The sequence below is a fragment of the Oryza glaberrima genome, chromosome 11 (assembly GCF_000147395.1).
Source record: "Oryza glaberrima chromosome 11, OglaRS2, whole genome shotgun sequence".
Taxonomy (NCBI): Eukaryota; Viridiplantae; Streptophyta; class Magnoliopsida; order Poales; family Poaceae; genus Oryza; species Oryza glaberrima.
The window spans coordinates 16,009,752-16,024,120 of NC_068336.1; the positions used below are offsets into that span (position 1 = coordinate 16,009,752).

Consider the following 14,369-nt stretch of genomic DNA (forward strand, 5'->3'; position numbering starts at 1 on the left):
TTTTATGAGACGGAGGCGCTTCTTCTAGCTACTAAATGCTATATTTTTCTTAAAAAACTTTCTACATATATATTTCTTAAAGTTATTATTTTAAATCTATTTTTTAACTTTGTAATAGTTAATTTATCCGTTTGTACCTCGCGAATCATTCATCTATTAAGTATTCCATTCAGGTCAAAAGAAGACACCCAATTGAAGTAAAACATGCTAGCTGTATGAGACTTCATAATATATGATTAGTGTATTTTGCTTGCACTTGGATGAAGTCATGAAGAGGTTATTTTAATATCAGAAAAGATTTTGACTAATGGTGTTGCCTCGCTTCGGGATCTGCTCAAAATATGTTTCTTCTTTTCTAAAAATTGTTTTTGGGTACAGATGGACCGTGTAAACAGATCATTGTTCAAAGCCAACTAGGAAAGTAAAATAAAAAATATTTACATGTTAAATGTTAATGACTAGTTATTGACTGCTGATGAATGTGTGTAACAACATATGAATTATATATTATGAAAATATTTCTAATAATAAATCTAAAAGTATAAATTTTATGATGTTAAACTATATAAGTTTATAGAAATTTATGGTCAAAGATTAAAATGTTACTTAAAATAAAAACAATCCTAGGACGATAAATAATTTGAAATTGAGGGAGTACCGTGTTTGTACTCTAGCAGTCTGACTCTAAATAATTGAGCAATCATGAAAACTTGGCCAGAGAACACAATCCAATAAGTAAGGCCCCCAAGCTTAAAGTTATTCGAAATAATATATTTGACGCCAAAATTAAAAGTTTGGTTGAAATTGAAACAATGTGATGGAAAAGTTGAAAGTTTATGTGAGTAGAAAAGTTTGATGTGATAGAAAAAGTTTGAAGTTTGAAGAAAAAAAATGGGATCTGATATATATATATATATATATATATATATATATATATATATATATATATATATATATATATATATATATATATATATATATATATATATGAATCTCAAGTGAAGTCGATATAAGAAAACATTTTAGATTCAAAAAAAGAAGAAGAAAGAGAACATTTCAATCTGCAAATTTCCCTCATGTACTTCTTGTTTCATGCATTCCATTCCGTGTTACTCCGTGAACATTCCTGATCATCCACACTATTTGGCATTGTATTTCTCTGACCAATGAGATCACGACAAGTGCAACCAAAAAACTGGCAACATCTACATATGCTCTCCCATGTGCATTTTGCAGTTTTGACTGCATCAATCCATCCAACACAAACACTGTATATCTTCATCTTGTGCTGCCATTTCAGTTTTTAGGAGTGGTCAGTCCTTGATTGCACAGACAAAACAAAAAAAAGGCCGTGAACGGTCACTCACAGGTGGGGCCTAGCCACCTAGGACGATCCAGCCAAACCCAGCATGAGGAAAGCCATCCATAGGTATATCAGCCTACTTACACATACAAATTAGAGCTTATCATAATAAGATGAGCCATGACTAGATATTACATATTCAGCTTACCAGGGTTTAAGTCCTAAGTTCATTGTATTTTTCAAATGAAATTCTAACACTTTCCAAACGAACCATCCGAAACAACACACCTAGAACTCTCGTCTCGAGCTGGCTGGGGACGTCCGAAATCCACGAGACTCGAGTGAGATCTTGCGACATCATAAACCCTCGTTGGTAACAGTTTACACCAATTTCAAGACACGTGTATAAAAATATGCACGCGGCTACTACGAACACGGTGCGTGTGTGGTTGTGTGCGCGCGTCGTCCAGAGGGAAAAGTACACTCCATAAGAGAGGATGGGGATTAGATGATAAAACTAAAACTAAACAAACAGAGCCTGGGCTGGGCTGTGGGCCATTCTTGGCTTGGATTTACTGGGACAGTTCTTCCCTCTTGGATCAGGAATTCAGGAGGGGGGAGCTTTTGGCCGAATTGATCAGGAAAGATGCAGCTAGCTGCAGCGTTGCGGTGGACCACCGGCCGGCCGGCGACGACCACTGGTTGTACCGTGGTGATGGCATGTCCCGGCATGGGAAGCTAGCAAGTGCATTTCAGATTTTTCCAGGTCCCCTCTTCTGCTCTGTTGCTGTTGCTGTGTGTGTCTCTTTGTTTTTTATGCTTGTTCATCGGTCATATGCTAAGGGAATCTTTTAATGCTGATATATGAAGGCCCATGTGTTAGAGCAGGTACAATAGCAGGCTATAAGCAAGCTATAAACATATTTTAAAGAGATAAAAAAGATAGAGAAGAGCAGCGGGCTACAAATCTGTAGCCAACTGCAGCACGGACTCCAAGACGTAATGCGTGTATGACAGGTAGGACCAGACATTAATAATATAAGTAAAAACTATTGTATGAATTGGCTATAGATAAATTGGAGCTAGTAGTTGGCTATACTATTAAACTTGCTCTTAGTGTGGGTGGTGGGGGTGGAAGAGTCTTCTCTCCAAGAGTAGGACTATCATTTTTCTAGTGGTTTTATAGGGTTTTTCACCAATTTATTTTTTCACAGGTTTGGAAAATAGTTTTTCGAAATCTAAAATAGGCCTGAGATTCAAGATACTGGGGATAAATACGAACTTCATTATAGGTTGCTAAGTGTCATGTGTAAGATAGTATGAGTTGGCAGCTCTTAACCACAACATACCATGTTGTAAGCTAAAAGATTTATAAAATAAGATTGTTTGCTTTTTTTTTAGTATTATCAAAAGTTCACACTTAGTAAGATAAATCAGGTGGCTATACAGGCATAGATGCCACACGAACAAACGGAGAAAATTTTTGTACATTATATCTAGAAGAGGCAGTATGTTGAACCACATCTTGGATTAGGAGGGTGGCCGGCTGACTCAGCACCAACGAGTGCCATTGTTCGTTGCTGTAAACCGCTCTTACATGCTTCATCTTGGTTTGATGGCCACACAAATTTAAATGAAGATCAGGAACTGAATTTTCTCTTTTTATATATAGGTGTATGATGTTGTGCCCTGTTTTATCTAATCAAAAGGGTTTCTTACCACTATGAAAATAAACTGTAAGGCGCGTTGATTACTATCAAATGCACAACCTTTTTTTAAGAGTGCACTTCATAAAACTATAACTATTTTATCAAAAATGTTAGTATGCTGAAAATTTAGCTAGACATTTTAGAGAACGACAATAATATTATATAATTTTATTAGAAAACCTCATCTTTACATCTTTGACAAGTTTGGGCCTCCTGAAATACTTGTGCTCTTACATCCCACATGACATACACACATAGGAGATAAAATTATAGTTTTGTAATAAAATCGTTCACTATTGTTGCGGTTTTGTAAAATACCTTCCCTTAAAATTATAGCAAAATGATAGTTTTCATCAAACAATTATAGTTTTGTAAAGTTCACTTTTTTAAAAAAAATAATGAAACTAGTACATGCATGTACATCTCATGGCCAGTGCATGGTGTAGTATTTCCTTTAGACTGATAATCCTTGTCGTTTTAGACAAGGCTATTGTCAAACTCAAAAACTTTGACTATAAATAATATTTAAAACATTTGTCAAATAAATATGGCTCCCATATGTATAGGTTGATCTTAAAAAGTGCTCTGATAAAATTATATACTTATTGATATTTCTATATATATATATATATATATATATATATATATATATATATATATTGTAATAAAAAATAGTTATCAAATTTATTTTTTGAAACTGTGTCCTTGTCCAAAATGATAAGTATTATTAGTCCGGAGGGAGTAGTATGATCCAAAGTTCAAACTCTTTGTTTAATATAGAAAAACCTTGCTTTTTGACTGACATATTTCCTCCGTCCTAAAATAAATCATCTTATAGAGTTTTTTTTTCAAAATAAATCAACTTCTACATTCTTACCTACCATTGGTCTACAAATAAAAAAATTTATTCCTTCAATACCCTTTACCTATCCACCTATGCATTAATATAAGTTTATAATTAATTAGGGGTATTTGGGTCGTCCATTTTGGGAATTTAGGTTTGAAGTATTTGTGGAACAGATCGAGGGATTATTTCTCTAGCTATCTAGCTAATTAATTCGATTCATTCATCAGTTTTTATTTGTAGGGATAAATGAGCCATGTCTGTACTGCAAACTGCAAACATGGATAGGTCAAAAACTGAAGTCCACAATAGCTGAACAGCTAGCGGCGACAAGGTTCCTTCCACGCTATGAATAAGGGTGCTGCATGGCACGGCAAAATCATAGTACGTAAGTACATGTTACATGCATATTATGATTGCATGCTGGTTCCCATGCGGCCACTATATACTCCCTCCGTCACATAATATAAAGGATTTTAAGTTTTTGTTTGCATTGTTTGATCAGTCATTTTATTTAAAAATTTGTGCAAATATAAAAAACGAACAGTTGTGCTTAAAGTACTTTGGATAATAAAGTAAGTTAAAACAAATAATAATTCCAAAATTTTTTGAATAAGATGAGTGGTCAAACAGTGTAAGCAAAAACTCAAAACCCTTATATTATGAGATGGATGGAGTATATCCGAGTGCAACAAGAAACCATCATATGATTTTTTTTTTCTTTGTGATGAACAAGCCTGCCATTTGTTAGTGCTACTTTATTTGGGGACAAAAAGGTTCCAAGAAAAAAAAAACATGAGGGGACTAATTATACCTAGTACACCAACAAAGTTAGGGTATGTCTAATAATAGAGTCAATTATCATTATTTATCAATAAGTTATGAAAAAAAACCATCGCATCGTTATTTACCTTTATTTCCTGGAAAATGAAAACTATTTCTTAATTAGCACCCTCTGGCTAGGCAATAGCAATATGTAGGAAGGTCCTTATATTGTTTTTCCATATAGCTCCTAGCATATTACAGATTTATGGTAAGTTTATCGTACATGTTGGGGTTTTTTTTATAGAGACAATTAGACAAACATTTATATGTTATACTCAACCATCATTTTTTCATTGTGTTTCAACTGTTTCTAAGATTAATTTGAAGGTTACCACTCATCTAGTTTGCCAGAGTACTCCAAATTCTTTCGAACAGTGAGCCTATATCTTGCAAAAAAAAAAAGAAAAAAAAAGAGGACCGCTCTTTCCAGCCTTGGACACATAGGATCCACAATAAAGTTTGCACCCCGAGATGGATCTAGCATAGAGGCGGTGGGGATCTCGAGCTTCCACTACTGGCGTGAGGATAGATAATTGATGCTATTAACTTCTTGATACACATTTGATCTCATCTTATTAAAAATTACATAACTATTAGTATTTATTTTGTTGTGATTTGATTTATCATTAAAGAAAATATGACTTACATTTTCAATAAAAAAAATTAAATAAAACAAAATGACCAACTTATGTAAAGAAATCAACAGTATCATCTATCAAAACAGCTATTGCATTTTGGTCATCAATATGCAACTGGGCATTACTTAGGACATCAATGCAAGCGAAGAGAAACACAGCTAGCTGCCGTGCTCATTGCGTAGTAGAGTAACTGGCCATTGCATTTTGGAGTAAATGGATTGATATAATTTTTTAAAGCAATTCTCATATAAAAAATTTTGTAAAAAAAGCATTATTTAATAATTTTAAAAGAAAAACAATGAAGGTGAATTGGAAAAGGAGGACATGAAGACACGGACCATTATATCTTGTCTCACTTGAGCATTGCAGCCATTGTGCAGCTAGCAATTAGCTAGGCATTCAGGTTTGCAGAGTAACAATCATGGCTTTGATTTGACACGGCATCTGTGTCATGCGTGCTTTTCTTTTAGGACTGACGGATACGTGTACGGTATTCGCTTCCATCACCACAACTAGCTACAGCTACTACTGTGTATCCTACGCGTGTTCCCTGGACAGACACAAGGTCACATGCAGGCAAGGCATGTCTCGGATAGGAGTGGCTGCGTTCGTTGCCTTGAACTTGAGGGAAATTTTCTCGCACTCCAAACAAAAGAAACTCGTTATCATATTATTAATTAAGTATTATTTTCTTTATTTTATATTAAATTTATTTTTAGCTTCTTTCATTTATCTTAAAATAAATTTATTTTTTTTAATTATTGAAGAACTTTTAAGATTACAGAATAATTATATTTGGAGTAGATAAAGTGATCAATAGTTGTATTAGGATTTGATTAAAATAGGGGTGTTCTAGTCTTTTTCTGCAAATACACTATCCGTCCCAAAATATAACAATTTTTAGCCCTCAGAATTTATCTCAAAATATTAACAACTTTCCCACCAACATTCTCTTCCCAACCAATCACAACCCTCCACCATTCACTTTTTCTACCTACCTCCACACTCCCCATCCAATCACAACCCTCTACCATTCACTTCTACCTACTTTCTTAATAATCATGTCCAACTCTAAAACTTTTTATATTCTGGGACGGAGGGAGTAGAACATACCATTTCGTCTCTCCACATTTTATACTCGTATTGCTTATATACTACTTGCAGATAGTAACTTTTGCCGGTCTTTCAATTGATGTTCTTGAATTAATACACGGATCACTCTGGTTTAACACTTTCAGGAGAAGAATATGTGTCCATCTCAGGAGGTCGTGCCCATGCTAGGATGGCAATTTCCCTATTGGAGGCAGGTACCCGCCCCTACGGGGACGGGACGGGGCTGGTTTTCCACCCGCGGGTTGGCCGGGGACAGGACCCACCACATTTGCGGGGGCGGGGCCGGATAAAGGGTTCCACCCACCCCGCTGGTCCCTGTGGGGCCCGAAATTAAGATAAGGCCAACCAGAAAAGCCCATCTAGTCCATGTAGGGGTTGATAAACGCGAATTCCCAATCCCATCCAGCCCCCACACATGCAAACGCGAGCACTCGTTCGGACTTCTAAACGCATGAAGGTTGTGGTGTTGACTCACGGAGGTCCTCTTCTCGAGATTGCGGCGCAGCGCCAGATGCCTGCACCTCCTCGCATCGCCGGCATCTTGCTCCTCCTCGCGCTGCTGATATCTCACTACTCCTCGCATCACCGACATCCCGCTCCTCTTCGCATCACCGGCCTCTCCCTTCTCCTCGCATCGCCGGCCTCTCTCTCCTCCTCATGACGCCGGCCACCTTTTCCTCTTTGTGCCACATACCTCCTCGCTCCTCTTGTTCCTCTCCCAACTAAGTCTTCTTCTTCCAATGGCAGAGTGAGTGACCTCCAGCGGGGCCCCGGTCGGGTAGCATTTTGTACCCAAGTTCCTCTTCGGGGCTGAGGCCGGGGGATGAAGTCAAGGGTCAGGGCAGGGTCGTTCTTGCCCAACCCAGCCCCGACCGACCCCATTGCCATTCCTAACCCACATACGGCTCATCTATGTACTGTCCTTGCCAACCGAGCATATGCATGGCCTCTGGCGCATGGGACCTCTGCTAGTGGGCCTCGAGAAGCTCAACCTCCTCGTTGTGGCAGGTCTCACCCTCCCTCACCCCCTCCCCCTACGGCACAGATCCACAGCAGCAGCGATGGATGGGCGGATCCGGCGGCCCCTACTCCTCCTGCATGGATCCGATGACTTCGAGCGACCATGACGACAACAACAGTAGCCTCAAGTGTGATGGTGGTGGATCCTGACGTGATGGCGGTGGCGGCTTCAACACGATGACGATGCAGGGGATCCGGTGTGATGGTGGCGACAGATTAGGGTTTTGGGTTTTGGATCTATGGTTTTTGTATTTTTGGGTTTTGCAATTTTTATTTTTTTGTCAAAATTATTTTTGTAGATGGATGGCTTAAGCACCTGCCTACGAAAATTGTATTTTTTTCGCAAGCAGTTGCGCCAACCGCATGCAAAAATATTGATTTTCGTAGACATCTGGGTGTACGCGGGTCACCCAGCCGCCTGCGAAAATTGGTTTTGACCGTATTAAAAATTTGATTCCTATAGTAGTGTATGTTCAGCACTCTCCTTTCACAACCTCTATTCTCTTGTTTTTCACATGCACGCTTTGCGAACTACTAAATGGTGTGTAAAACTTTCTATAAAAAGTTATTAAAATATCTTATTAATCTTTTTTTATGTTTTTAGCTAATACTTAAATAATTATATGGAGTATCGGATGTGACACATTTTAGTACTACAAGTCTGAACAGACTCTAAACATATTAAAACATAGACATGTCATATCCGATCAAAGTAAATATTTTGAGACAGATATTATTTATCTAGTGTGCATATATGTATTTTATATATGTTGATGACTTAGCAAGTTGACATTTGTGTCCACTTGTATAGAAACGCTATACATGCATAATTAAGGCTGTGTGTTTGGTATTTCGGTTTGGTAACTACTTGAGGCACATAAAATAACTTACTATTGTTAGTGTATAATTAATTAATATTAGCCTAAAATATTAAAAAATATTAATATAATATATAAATAATTTCTCTATAGAAAATTCTTGAACACGCTTAGTAGTTCGCGAAGCATGTGTATAAAAAAAAGGAGAAAGTAGATATTGATAAAGGAGAGTGCCAAACATTTCGCCTACGTGTCCAATGACATGGACGCCTAGTTTATTTCAATTTGATCGTGCATAATACTCCCTCCGTTTCTAAATATTTGATGCCACTTTTTTAAACATGTTTAACCATTCGTTTTATTAAAAAAATTAAGTAATATTAATTATTTTCATATCATTTGATTCATTGTTAAATATACTTTCATGTATATATATATATAGTTTTACTTATTTCACAAAATTTTTTGAATAATACGAACGGTCAAACATATGCTAAAAAGTCAACGATGTCAAACATTTAGAAACGGAGGAAGTATGCGTGAAGGTCAATCTACTCTCTGAGTCTGATTCTTTTACTGTATACTAGCATTGTCTTTTATTTATATTTATAGTAATCATTATATTCCGAAACCTACATACGTATTTTATATGGTAGCGATGCGTTTTGTATTTACATAATAATTCTAGTTCTTTATCGGAGCAAATATGTTGGCTCCAGTTTTTATTATAGAAACTTTGTAAATTGAGCCTTTCCCATACAAAAGCTTAATTTATACACGTGAACTTTTTCGAAATAAGATTTCAGGCCACGCGAGCATCGACGTGTGTGATTCCGATTCAGCTTCAAACTTTCGGTGTCAAAAAATTGTATATAAAACCTTTGCAGAAAGTTTGCATATATATAGAAACATAGATTGCGCATACACACAAACCACGCTAAACACGTCCTCAAGCAAAAAAAAAAAAAAAAAAAAAAAAAAAAAAAAAAAAAAAACCGCAAAAAAAAAACACGTCCTCACGCGCCACGTCTGTCGTCCGAGCAAAGGTTGACACATTAGAACTGCTCCATGTACATTAATTCATTCCCAGGAGAAAAAGAAAAGAGATGCTCCCTCCGTATTTTAATGTATGACACCGTTGATTTTTCGACCAATATTTAACCATTCGTTTTGTTCAAAAAATTTTTTGCAAATATAAAAATATTTATGTCATGTTTAAAAAACATTTGATGACGAATCAAGTCATAATAAAATAAATGATAATTACATAATTTTTTTAATAAGACGAATGGTCAAACGTTGGACAAAAAGTCAACGGCGTCATATAATATATATATATATATATATATATATATATATATATATATATATATATATATATATATATATATATATATATATATATATATATATTAGCTAATACTTAATTAATCATACACTAAATTATCACTTAATCTATTATATAAGGAAGGAGTACATCCTAATGTGCCCAGCTCTCAGCATTCAAACACGAAATAAATAAATAAAACTAGTCATGACAAATATAAAGCTGCCAAATATAAGCCATAGCTTACGCTAGATCCCTACCAAAAATAAATAAATAAATAAATACTCCTATACTCCTTACAAACATTTATAAAAAGGTATGGAAAAAAAAATAGAGAGAGACAAGAGCTGTGTTTGTGTTGTGTCGTGATTGGTATTTAAATCCGGAAAAAGGGTCCAGCCCCCCGCACTACGGTTTTATTAGTTGGCGACAAGCCAAAGCCGCAACCCCACCCCCGACGTGCTCCTCCGCCGCCGCCGCCGCCGACGACCGCCGCCTCCGCCTCCGCCGCGATCTCTCGCCTCTCCTCCCTCCCTCCTCTGTACGCAGTGTACTACTACGGTACTACCGCCGCCGTAGTACTCGCTGGTGTTGGGGAGCGGCCGGATGGAGGCGGCTGCTGCGGCGGCGGCGGAGGCGCACCACCACCACCACAATCTACACGGGTGCCTGGCCGTCAGGGCGCCGGTGCCGAGGTGCTCGCTCGGCGGCGCCGGCGGGGGCGGCGCGGCGGCGATGGGTGGATCTTCTGGTGAGGCTGTCTTTCTGTCTCTCTCCTGCTGCGCTCGCTTGTGCTTCCATTGGCTTCTCTGGTTATTTTGGTTGCGATGTAGTAGTACGACGGTTTTGGTCGCCTCCCACCTGCTTGTGTTATTGCTCGTGTGGCTGGCGGTTGAAGTTTCTTAGTTTTTTTTTTTCTCTCTCTCTCCGAATTTTTGTTTTTTTTTACTCAGAAAAGGGAAGTTTGATGCATTCTAGGATTTCTTTTTTGGGGGGTTTATTTGTGCGTCAGAATTATGGGGAGATTTTTGCACTGTTCCAAATGTTGTGCTGTTCTTGCTGGAGTTTTTTTTCTTTTTTGGGTTTTACCTTCCATTGGTGCTGTTCTTAATCTACTGTGCTCTTGAACATTTTCTTTCCATTGATGCTGCTTTCCTCTGCTCCTGCCGTTCTAATCCAGCATTCTTGTATTTTATACTATACATTTTCCTTTCCCTTTTTCACCTTTCTTAGAACAGTTCCAGTATCTTTGGCCATTGGTGTGTTCTGATGAATTTTGTGATATTACATGAATATCTCAAATTTTTATTTTGTTTTTTTTTCATTGACAAGAAGTCAGCACTGGAGACCCAAGAGGAATCTTATATAAAAAAAAATAGCTCTTGGTATTGTCAATTTCTGTACTTGCTACCGCTTTTGGCCACATACTTGTTTGTGGTGGCTCAGAGAGAAAGTTGTGGCATAATCACACAAGGAAGCTAATCATTGATCTTGTCCTTTTATCCTTTTGGGTGCCACATTGCTAACTTCTGTGCAATTACTCTTCTTTTCGGTATTCGCTAGATTTCAGGCGCCCGAAAATGTTTCGATAATGTAGTATCTAATAATGTCGCGCGTTCATTGATAATAGGGACTAATTATCTGCTTCAATAATTATCAGTACTTAAGTAGTTGGTTAGTAGATTCACTTGCTGTCCTTCACCTCCTTTTTTGTGCTAATTTCGGTACTAAATGATGGCACCTTTCCTCTGTGTTCTTATCTTGGCTCCAAAAGATTGATATATATTGATATGATATGACTAAACCACATCATCAACCGATGTTGACTGTACAGTTGCAACATCAAAAAAAATGCTGGACCATTAGCTCATTGATGATGGTGGCAACCCAACTGTTGCTTTTGCTTTTAAGCTGAGTTTTGGTTGGGTTCATATGCGCCTAATCTTATCGGTTGGAGGCAGCTTAGCTGCTCTAATTTGGTGAGAAATCTTGGCTGTGATGACAGATTTGTTGGGCAACTTGAGTAGTGACCGATGAGAAAGCTGCAGAGAGAGGGGCATATATGATAATGATATATCTCTGGGTTAAGAACGTTGTCGCCTAACACCATGTGGGAGGTATCAGTTTGGTCGGCTGCAAAAATGCTTTTGCCATGTCTGTCTTATCCTCTGGTGATAGATCCACTGGCTTATAAATATAAATAAGGCATTTGTAAGCTTGTTTAAGATGGCATAAGCAAAGGTTTGTGTGTGTCAGAGTCACTAGGCCTAGCTAGCTCCATCAGTTTTGGCTCTGGGATGGTGCTGGGGCAGCTTGCACTGTGGTCCAAGATTGCCAGTTCAGTAATCCTTTGTTTTTTCAATGAGCTAATCTTGCCTCTCTTTTTTTTCTTTTTTCTTTTTTTCTTTTTTTTTTTTGCATTCGGAATGCAGATGTTAATTATGGTTTGGTAGTGTATATTAATATATTATATTGGTGATTTTTGCCTTGATAGTTTTGAAAAGTGTGCCATTCTCTTCTTTGGTGAATATGTGTGGTGTAATCTGATACATAAAAGGGATTTTTTTTGGTGAATCTTATGAGGGAATGTACCTGTTCTTGTGCAGATGAAGCATCCTGTGGGTCACCAAGATGGATAGGGAAGAGCCTCTCTTGCGTATGCATCAAGAGAAAAGGAGCCTATGAGAGAATATGCATGAACCTTACACCAGTGCAGGTATGGGCTTGCGAGATATCTTTACTGTGCAAAGATTTGCAATGCTTTTATGTCAATGTGCACAGACAGGGCCTTTTTCTGCTGTCAGAAAAGGATTTATCTGCAGATCAAATCAATCAATAGATAAGCGGGCCTGCTTTTGAGTAAAGATCACATCGCTTAATCGCAGACTCGCAGTGACCACTCAAAAGGGATTATTTAAGCTTTGGCTTTAAGTTATTGTTTTTCTTTATTCATGGATATTAGTTCTTTTTTCAATTTCAGTATGTGGTCTGACCACTAACATCAGAAAATTTACATTTCAGAACTTCCTTTGAAATTTTATCTCTTCATATATATCACTAATACAGATAGGTAAAACAATCATCTCTTCCAATTTACAGGAAGAGAGGCTTCAGAGGCTGAGGCACCGTATGAAGGTTTATTTTGATCCTTCTAGACGAGATCATCAGGTAAATCTTGTACTAGCAATAAGCCAATAAATGAATTCATACAATATGTTACATTTCCCTCTGTCTAACTGCAGTGTAGATGTAGACTTGCTATCACACACTATCCAATGCTGTAGCTGTAGATAATTATTTTGGCACTGAACATGATCAGCAGATAAAATCATGCATAACAATCAATGAACTCCTCAGTTTTGGTATTGATGACACTGATTTGACTAGAGTACCACAGAGTTACATGGTAGTAACATGTACTCGTATACTTTGATGTAAGTTTCTTTGTATTGATATCACCTGAATCCTGATAAATAGCAAATTATGATGATAGGAAGCATTGAAAGCTCTTTGGCATGCAACATATCCTGACCAAGAACTACAAGGTTTGATTTCTGAACAGTGGAAGGACATGGGATGGCAAGGAAGAGACCCATCAACTGACTTCAGGTACTCCAAACTGAAACTTGTGACCTGACAGATTAGCTCCAAAAATATGTTCAGCTGGTGTGAAGTTAAGTGAAAATGCACTACATGGTGCAGAGGCGCAGGATTCATATCTCTGGAGAATCTTCTATTCTTCGCGAAGACATTCTCTGTAAGCAATTCTTCATCATTGCTTTCATTATCTGAAACACTGTAGACTAAAAATCGACCTCTTGTTTAATACTGATCTTCTTTGGTTGGTTAATCCCTGTAGGCCTCATTTCAGAGGCTGCTAAAGAAACAATGTGGCAATCGAGCTACTTGGGAGTACCCATTTGCAGTTGCTGGTGTAAATATCACATTCATGATCATGCAGATGCTGGATCTCCAATCTAGTAAGCACTGACACAATTCCGCCAGTAAATCCAGTCTGTGCACTGCAATTGTACTAATTAGACAGTAATTTTGTATGCAGCTAAGCCAAGAACGTTTGTTCGAGCTGTTTTTATCCAAATGCTCTCAGGTAGGGCCAGTGAAGAAAATACCTTTCCTGCATCATACCAATGTACCAACATTTTGAAACGAATTTGTCCTTGTTTTGTTCCCCCAGAGGATGAGTGGGCATTTGATCTCCTCTACTGCGTCGCGTTCGTTGTTATGGACAAGCAGTGGCTCGACAAGAATGCCTCCTACATGGACTTCAATGTAATTTTCCTGTCAATGTACATGCCATCTTTTCTCCGTAACTCATCAGATTGCATTGTTTTGACCGATCTTGCGATTCTGCTGTGATTCAGGAGATACTGAAGTCGACACGGACACAGCTGGAGAGGGAGCTTCTGCTGGACGATGTGATGCGGATTGAAGACATGCCGTCATACAGCCTGCTCTGCTAGTAGTGGCCATACTGGTTGAACAATCATGATTGAGTCAATGGTTCTGACCTCTGAGTGTATAGCCCCCTCCCTTTTGTTGATTCCAGGGAAGGGAATTTTTGATGGCATGTAGGGCAATGGCCTCCGATTGTCATGCTGAACTTGTCCCACTGTAAACAACTCATCTGGGCATCACCACAATGAATTAGCATTACTAGCATCCAATGTCAAAGCTGGTGTTAATCTGTCATATTTTACCCCCATGGATGAAACAACAGAATCAACGAGTGGGTAAAATCAACTTGCAACCTC

At 37.9% G+C, this 14,369-nt stretch overlaps 1 protein-coding gene across 2 annotated transcripts; it reads left to right on the top strand.

Moving 5' to 3' along the window:
• Nucleotides 1–9,993: 9,993 nt before the first annotated feature.
• LOC127755301 (uncharacterized) lies at nucleotides 9,994–14,277 on the top strand. 2 transcript variants are annotated; one of them, XM_052280954.1, is made up of 9 exons: nucleotides 9,994–10,348; nucleotides 12,204–12,313; nucleotides 12,697–12,765; nucleotides 13,091–13,206; nucleotides 13,300–13,354; nucleotides 13,457–13,577; nucleotides 13,658–13,705; nucleotides 13,793–13,887; nucleotides 13,980–14,277. In XM_052280954.1, exons 1-9 carry the CDS (start codon nucleotides 10,204–10,206, stop codon nucleotides 14,076–14,078), a joined length of 858 nt encoding a protein of 285 aa, XP_052136914.1. In that variant the 5' UTR covers nucleotides 9,994–10,203; the 3' UTR covers nucleotides 14,079–14,277. The 2 variants fall into 2 exon arrangements, with proteins under 2 accessions (XP_052136914.1, XP_052136915.1); XM_052280955.1 differs by lacking the exon at nucleotides 9,994–10,348 and adding an exon at nucleotides 10,930–11,934.
• The last annotated feature ends 92 nt before the right edge of the window (nucleotides 14,278–14,369 follow it).